Source organism: Cibotium barometz, chromosome 25, assembly GCF_041138505.1.
Source record: "Cibotium barometz isolate CiBa-2024 chromosome 25, ASM4113850v1, whole genome shotgun sequence".
NCBI classification, from domain to species: Eukaryota; Viridiplantae; Streptophyta; class Polypodiopsida; order Cyatheales; family Cibotiaceae; genus Cibotium; species Cibotium barometz.
This window is the reverse complement of record NC_141070.1, coordinates 49,097,581-49,105,549: the sequence shown is the minus strand read 5'-3', so window position 1 is coordinate 49,105,549 and position 7,969 is coordinate 49,097,581. Positions and strand designations below refer to the sequence as shown.

Sequence of the window (7,969 nt, the reverse complement as noted above, 5' to 3'; positions counted from 1 at the left end):
AAACTTTGGTCCACACATTCCAACTAAATGAGCTCGGATGGTGAAACTTTGCAAGATTGAGGATGGGATCCACACATCTAGGCTTACAAAGTTTGGTCACCATTGCACATTTGGTTGGAATGTACATAAAAGATGCCTTATTTTCAATGTGTCATGCCCTTAGACAGCCCCTCAAAATTGGGCCTTTGGCCTGCCCATTACAATCAAATGAGTAAGAGTAAGGGTGGGGTCTACATCAGTTGCAAAGTTTTATAGCCATCAGAGCACAATTAAGCACATCTGGTTGGAATGTGCGAGCCAGATGCCGGATTTTCAATGTGTCATGGCCTTAGAGCGGTCCCTCAAAATTAAGCCTTTGGTCCACACATTCCAACCAAATGATCTCGGATGGTGGCCAAACTTTGCAAGAGCAAGGTGGGGATCCATATATACACATTTGCAAATTTTAGTCACCATATCGAGCATATTTGACTGGATGTGCATGGCAGGAATGCGTAAATTTCAATCTATTAACAGTTATTACATCCACTTCCTCCTTTTCAATTAGTTTTCGCAACGAGTTTAGTGCTAATGACTTGGCTTCATGATCCTGAGCATGACTCCATGTAAAGATTGAAACTTGCAATGCCGTGGCGTAAGTCCATTCATCGGCATGGAGAATTCAAATTGGGGCATGTGACCTTCAACAAAATTCCCTTTACATTGCTCAACTCCTCCAACTTCTTGAAAACGATGACGGTTTTACATAATATCTGCCTATGCCCTTGAGATGCACTCATACACTGTGCTAGAAAGAAATGGCATTGTAGCATGAAGCAGAGGCACCCCTCTGGAAAGACAATGAAGTACATGAGATTTCCTACACTGAAGCGTCAAAAGGCACACCATCTGCCGTCAAACAATTGTCATCACCCCTAAAGATGATACAAATATGCCATGATATGTTGCCATCATGCCTCCACTTATGAAAGGAAAGACAGTACAAGTAACTAGGAGACACTCCAAAAAAAACTCAGTAAACTTGGGGATATCAAGAGCAGCCTTATGTTATTAAGTCCAATCAATACTTGAGGGTTGTAACTAGAACCAACAAAAAGAGGGCAAGCACGCAAGATGATTTTTATGAAACATGGTCATGGCAAACAAGGAAAAGACTAAGCAATATAAAAGGCTTTAAGGCCAAAAGCTACAATAAAAGATCAATGCATCCTAATAGTTGCACAAGGAGCTTCAAACAACTTTGCATAGCTTTCAACTTCACCTTAACATGGGCCCCTATATGAGATTCTATTTAGATGAGTAATCACTACATTACAAAGTTCCTTACTTACATCTCCAAGACAGCACCATTAGTTTCTTTAATTACGTACTTGTTATTGAAAGACAAACCACTATCTCTAATTATCTCATCAATGAAAAGCTTTGTCATATTGTTTTTCAATCACAGTTTTCAACTGATTTCTTCAACAAAAGCCTTCTTGTTGCGGGTATCACTCCTTTTATAGTCTCTCTCCAAAACGTTCGATTCATGAGTTTCCACAATGCGTGCCTTCTCAGTTTCGATAATTAGAGCCAACGAGCTAAAGATCTCAGCAGGCTGTTCGTTAGTCCAGCATAAGAGAAAGAAAATTTTTTTGCACGCCTTCTTCAAATCTGAGCTGGTAGAGCCCTTAATTTTGCCAGCCTCTCTTGGCAGGTCCAACTTCAAAGGTCCTTTGGGTATCACATTACCCTCTCCTTGTTTGGTGTCTTTGGCAGCCTTGTCAAGCAACCGATGCAGCTCAGAAAGTGCACAGATCACAGCAGCTCTTCCAGCATGCAACAATGCAGCTACATCATCTAGCAATGCCAGTGCGAACTTGTAGCCACCTGCAGACTTAAACATTGGGGAGCAAACAACCTCAAAGCAACAACTCAATGCTTCACCAACGGTCTGTGGGGAAGCAGATTGCCCTAAAACATGAGAAACACTCATGCAAGTCCATGCTGCATCAAAAGCAACACACACCCAGTCCCCATTGTAAAAGCGAAGGGTGAAGCAGTAACTATACAAGACCTCGGCTAGATGAACTCCTAGCAACGGAGATGGCGGCTTGGAAGTAAGTTGTTTCAAAGGAGGTAAAGGAGAGTCCAGAGGTGGTGGTACATCAAAGGTATCATTTGCATTATCATGCATTGCGTCAGTGCTCTCCACTGGCTGCACAGTTCGATTACCCTGTTTGTTCAGGGCTACCTTCTTCACAAACGGACTAAGCCACCAAGGCTCCCAAGGCTTGATCATGTGACTGAATTCTCCTGATGCCACAGCCCGCAAGAAAGCTTTCTTCTCCTCTGGAGAAAGGTCACTTGGCCTGATGTCTTCCCCTGCAAAACAAAACTTTGCTTAGAATATGGCCAGTTATACCATTCAATCCTGAAAATGCAAAATTGTAGAAGAATCAACTGGAACCTTTTAACAATAACCGCTTTATATTACATTGAATAATTTAGAGTTAGCATTCAGAATACATAAGCATAGTTGCCAGGTACAAAACAAAAGTACGAAAAAACGGTACCGGTACGGGACTTTCAAATTTTGAAAAATAAGTTCGATTGAGGTACGATCCACTTTAAAAAACACTTGAAAAAAAGATATTTGTACACATTTAGAGATGCAAAGTCTAGAGAAGTTGTAATTTGTCATAAACTAGTACAAAAACTCAAGAGTCATGAACAATGAACACTGAACATGCCATAAATAAGAGTCATGGCCAACGGCCTACAATAGGAAATACAAAAAAGTGTGTTGTGACTAGTCACAACACTAAGTACAAAAATGTCCAAAGTCTAGACTCTGGAGACTAGAGTCTAGACTCTAGTCCTCCTCCTCACAGACATCACTAGGGAAAGGAATGCCCTCGCCAGAGGTGCTCCATCAAAGGCCAACCACTAAGGACATTGCCCTCATCATCGTACTCGGGCTCTCTCATGCCTGCAATAGGAGCATCCTCTTCTTCAACAACAGGTGCTAAAGTGCTCCAGAGTCGGAGCCATGCCTCACATATGTAGCCACCAGGGTCGAAGTAGGGCGCCAAACAGTGCATCCGCAGCTCCTACTCGTATACCACCTCTAGCTGCGCCACCTCTACGAGTGAGAAAAACGACGGTCAATCTCCTCTAGTTCCGGTAGAGATCGGCATATACGGCCTCCTCATCTGGATCTCGCTCCTTGTGGACACTCTTAAGAGTGTCCATTGTCAAGCCGAATAGTGCATCCGCAGCCTCCTCCTCGTATACCACCTCTAGCTGCGCAACCTCTACGAGTATGAGAAACTCGACGGTCAATCTCCTTAAGCTCCCTGTAGAGATCGGCATATATGGCCGCCTCATCTGGATCTCGCTCCTTGTGGACACTCTTAAGAGTGTCCACTATCAACTTGAACTCATCGACATTCACCTGAAAGCAAAGTTCAAACATTTATAAATTATTAGACTTTACTCATGCATTTATAAATCATCATTAATGAGTCGAACTTTGAACTCTGGAGATCTCTACCTGTTTGGAGATCTCCATGTCATGCATCTTCTCCACCATGCGCATGTTAGCATAGCAATATACAAGCCACTCTAACTGCATGGTGCTGAGACGGTTTCGTATCTTTGTATGTATGAGTGAGTAGAAACTCCAGTTCCTCTCACATGCCCCTGAAGAGCAATCCTATGAAAAATAAGAGTTAGAAATTAGAATGTAAGAACTAGTTAGTAGTTACGACTCTAGAGTATATACTATATATTCAATAGTCACTTGTGACAAGACTCTCAAAGCCACTTTTTGTACGTAAGCCATTTGATAACCAAATGACTCCCACCAAAAAAGTGACCGGACCATTGACTCCCTACTCGAGCAAAGTGGGTTCGTGAAAGCGGTTCCCCTCTGATCATTAGACCGAATGAGCTCTTGGAGGAAGTCTCTTTGCTCGTGGACGAAAAGTATCCTTGACAAGTAGGCATCCCGATCAAAAAGTAGCTCCTCATCGACGAAGAGCCTTGGTACTTTGCAGGCGGGATGCAACAAGGCCGCAAGACCATGGATAGGTCTATGCATCCATTGCCACCTCCTCTCCACAAGCGCCACGATCGAATCGCGTCACGGAGTGGGTGGAGGCTCGGTGGGATCCCTAGAATGCAAAAATTTCACTTTAAGGTTAAGTCTTTAAAGAACGAGAAAGAGATGTGAAAACAAGATTTGAAAACATGGGACATGGGTTTACCTAATCCCCTCCATAGGAATGTCGGGGTCCTCCTCATCAAGCACGGTGGTCGCACGAATCTCTGCTAGAGCCTCTCGCATGAAGTGGGTGAGTAGCCCCAATGTGGAGCCCTCTATGTCGGCCATGCGCAAAACCCTATACAAGGGAGTCACCGCAATGACAATGGCACGCACCTCACACCAAAAGGACTCTCTCATGCATAGCCGTTGAACGGCTCGGACCTCGTCCGCACTAGTCACCAACTCCTCTTTTAGCCATGCGACGAAATCCGAGGAGACCACGGTCATCTCGAGCTTCGGATGCATGTCGTATAGCCACTCCAAGAGAAGCCACATGTAGGCAAACCGCGTGGAAGAGGGCTTCTTAAGCTCCAAGTCGCTTTGCTCGCGAAACATAGCGAGCACCTTTACCTTCTTTGTGAAGAAATTCACAACGAATAGGCCTTGTGCGACCACCCTCTTCACCCACTCTAGCTTCCCCACATCCTCCATGAGTAGGTCTAGACAATGGAAGACACAAGGAGTCCATACAATGGATGGGAACTCCACCTCTACCAAGCACCCCATTTTGCGGCAATTAGACGCATTGTCCGTGATGACTTGAATGACATTTTCATGTCCGACCTACAAGCAACACAATGGCAATTTGGCAAATGCAATGACATTCTTAGAAGTTAGAAGCTTGAACATGTTACATAGATACTAGAGAGTCGAGACTTGAGAGTTAAAACTTAAATCGCAATGCACATGTGACATGTGACATAGTACATACCTCTATGATGGCTTGCCGGATGTGACGATAGATAAAATCCCTCGATGTTTTTTGCCCCGCCTTTCCAGTATCCACGACGCGTAAGAAGTATGTGCCGAGAGCGCATGAAACAAGGATGTTCATGATACCTCTCTTCTTTCGATCACTCCATCCATCGGAGAGGATAGAGCAACCATACATCGCCCATCCTTCCCGCACGGGTGTGAGTTTGTCGTTGATCCTTTGCCTCTCGTCATCAAGCATGGTGGTGCGCATCTCATGGTAGGTGATACCATGCCATTCACCATGGGATGGCCCCACCTCCGCAATGGCCTTCACCATTTTGTGCCATTGTGGAACCTTGAGCACATGGAAGGAGAGATTGCAATCGATCACCATGCGTACAATCTCCTCATTCGCGGCTTTCATCTTCGCCTTCACATAGGTGAGGTTGTTAATGTTTGCACCAATGGCGGTTTGCCTCATTACCGGAGAGCTCTCCTCCCTTGGCCTCTTTGATTGGAAGTTGGAACCGCCCAAGGCGGAGCCGGAGATGGATGGAATGGGCGAAGGAGTCACGGATGCGGAGGTACCAGACATGGAGCTCCCCCACGTCCACCTTTGCCTTGGTTGCGGATGCAAGTACTTCTTCACTATACCATCCGCAATTTCTTGGGGAATCTCCTTGCACGGTGCCACTTCCCCACCAAGCTTGGACACATGTGCAAGGAGCCTTGTGACGCTACTTGTGTAACCCTTCCCGCAAAAGTTACACGTCCATTTCCATGACCCCGAATTACCAGTAGATTTCTCACTGGTGTTGGTATATAAGGTAAAAGCCTCATGCTTGTCCTTTCCTCCGGACCTCGTTGCCAAAGTCTAAAGAGTGAGAGAGAGCTTGAGAGAGGAAAAGAGAGCTTGAGAGAGAGAGAGAGAGAGAGAGAGAGAGCCTAGAAGGAGAGGCTAGAGCCTAGCCTCTAGGTATGAGGTAGCAGGCCCTAGAGGGCGGGACTCAGGAGAGGGAGAGACGTAGAGGAGAGATAGAGAGAGAGCTTGAGAGCTTGAGCCTTGACTCTTGAGCTTGAGAGCTTGAGCCTTGAAAGTTGAGGCTTGAGCCGAGAGAGAGAGAGAGAGAGAGAGAGAGAGAGAGAGAGAGAGAGAGAGCTTGAGGCTTGAGCCTTTAAGGCTTAAGCCTTGAGAGAGAGAGAGAGAGAGAGAGAGCTTGAGAGAGAGCTTGAGCCTTGAGAGAGAGAGAGAGAGAGAGAGAGAGCTTGAGAGAGCTTGAGAGGTTGAGCTTGAATGATGAGAGAGGGAGAGACCTTGAGAGCTCTTATACAAGCATGGAGGTGAAAGGGATCCAACTGCCAAGGCCATGGCAAATGCCCAAACGGCTACAACGGGTGAAAGGAACAAGAGAAAAAACGGGCGCAAAAAAAACGATCAAAAACGGGCCCCAAAAAAAAAAGGTCGTCAAAAACAGCCCAAAAAAAATTTCTAAGACTGTTTCGCATTCGTAACGTACCATACGAAACGACCGTTTCGTTTCGTTTCGTTTCAGTTCAACAAAACGTCCGTCAGCCAAAAAACCGTTTCGCTCCGATCGTTTCGCCCCGTCCCATACTTTACGTACGAGTGCTGCGGTACATGTCCTGCAGACAACTATGTACATAAGGATAAACTCATGGCTTGGCTCTTAAATAATTATGTGGCTGACGTGTTGCAAACTCAACCAGAATAAAAATTCAGGGTTTCTTTCTTACCATCAGTTGCAGATGTTTCAAGTGGCATTAAATTGTTAGACTAATTCAACCACCTGCATGATCACAGGCTTGACAACATGTCACCGTTGCAAAATGACCTCCTCCTAAAAACAAATACCTCTAGAGCAAACCCTCCTCTTTAAGCTCTCTTCTCTGTCCTAGAAAGCAACACACCCCAACGCAACCCAAAGCATAATACATGCTTGCCAACATGTCACCCTTGCTAGAGAGCATGGCCTCCGCTTGAAAACGGTTACCTCTAGAGATTAGCAAACCCTCCTCTTCAAGCTCTCTTCTCTGTCCTAGCCTTCAACTTGCAGCCATGGGGTTCACAAAAAATCAGTACACCCCAAGGCAACGAAAAGCCTATATATCTTAGGCATGGCAAGGAGGCTTGTAGGCCATAGGCATGCCCAAAAGGTAGCTACAAAACCTATTCTATGACCTATCCCAATAGGGGATTTAGAAACCTAGAGTACAACATGCACAAGCCTTTTATAGGCCCCCATGAGAGTCCCCAACCTGGCCGACCTGTTATCGGCCAATAGAAAAATACAATACTCTTTTGGTGCCGACCAGCCCAGTAGCACTTCGCGTATCCTGCCAACCTATTCCTGCACCCATAGGATGCCTTATAGGATCCTCATGTTCCCTGCTCATGACCTCAATCTACTGTTTATCTACTGCCTTTCAGTGCTTAGCCTTGGGATTAGCATGTCCATAAGCATGCACATAACATCCCCTTCTGCTAAACTTGATAGTAGGATTCCACCTTCTTGCCTTGGATGACTGTCATCATCCCCTATCTCCACATATGGTCTCCCATACCTGTCATCCTTCCCTTCTTGGCAACCTTTTCACCGAAAACCTTGCCTTAGGTCTCTGATTCCACACCAAATTTGATGAAGATCTCTGCATCTATTCCACTTGTCCCCTGGCCCTTCATGCCCTATCCCTAAACACTTTCTTTGGTCTTCTTTTCTTGAGTATTGAGTCTGGCATCCTCACTTCACTCCTTGGATAATCATCATCCCTTGGAACCGTTTTCATGAAAGCCTCTCTTGGTATGCCCCAAGTGGCATCCGACCCATAGGGCTGCCATTCCCCTTGGGTGTTGTGGATACCACCAACCAACTCCTGGGAACTTCTTCCATGTCTTGTGTTACTCTCCTTGGAATGTGCACCTTCATCTAGGACACCTCAATGCTT

The 7,969-nt window shown here is 45.5% G+C and overlaps 3 protein-coding genes across 3 annotated transcripts in view; all 3 read right to left on the bottom strand.

Annotated features, from left to right (window-relative positions):
• Window positions 1–1,353: 1,353 nt before the first annotated feature.
• The window catches only part of LOC147624676 (HIT-type Zinc finger family protein), a 46,990-nt gene continuing 40,374 nt past the window's right edge, over window positions 1,354–7,969 (bottom strand). The window contains exon 2 of the mRNA XM_086819692.1: window positions 1,354–2,364. Coding sequence (XP_086675818.1) covers window positions 1,451–2,364 — 914 coding nt within the window. The 3' untranslated portion in view covers window positions 1,354–1,450. The remainder of the gene's footprint in view (window positions 2,365–7,969) is intronic.
• LOC147624678 (uncharacterized) lies at window positions 2,531–3,864 on the bottom strand. The gene is made up of 3 exons (XM_086819694.1): window positions 3,785–3,864; window positions 3,536–3,697; window positions 2,531–3,436 (listed from the first exon to the last, which is right to left on the bottom strand). Exons 1-3 carry the CDS (start codon window positions 3,824–3,826, stop codon window positions 3,221–3,223), a joined length of 420 nt encoding a protein of 139 aa, XP_086675820.1. The 5' UTR covers window positions 3,827–3,864; the 3' UTR covers window positions 2,531–3,220.
• LOC147624677 (uncharacterized) lies at window positions 4,026–6,052 on the bottom strand. Its single transcript, XM_086819693.1, has 2 exons — window positions 4,251–6,052; window positions 4,026–4,157 (listed from the first exon to the last, which is right to left on the bottom strand). The coding sequence occupies exons 1-2, from the start codon at window positions 4,814–4,816 to the stop codon at window positions 4,127–4,129; spliced, it is 597 nt and encodes a 198-aa protein (XP_086675819.1). The 5' UTR covers window positions 4,817–6,052; the 3' UTR covers window positions 4,026–4,126.

Excerpts from the sequence above, each read along its gene's own strand:
- LOC147624678 (XM_086819694.1), bottom strand. The coding sequence starts at position 3,826 with ATGGCTTACGTACAAAAAGTGGCTTTGAGAGTCTTGTCACAA. Across the intron at positions 3,698-3,784 it reads CTTTGAGAGTCTTGTCACAA|GATTGCTCTTCAGGGGCATG; the intron begins GTGACTATTGAA and ends TATTTTTCATAG. Across the intron at positions 3,437-3,535 it reads ACATGGAGATCTCCAAACAG|GTGAATGTCGATGAGTTCAA; the intron begins GTAGAGATCTCC and ends CTTTGCTTTCAG.
- LOC147624677 (XM_086819693.1), bottom strand. The coding sequence starts at position 4,816 with ATGGGGTGCTTGGTAGAGGTGGAGTTCCCATCCATTGTATGGACTCCT. Across the intron at positions 4,158-4,250 it reads ATTCCTATGGAGGGGATTAG|GGATCCCACCGAGCCTCCAC; the intron begins GTAAACCCATGT and ends TTTGCATTCTAG.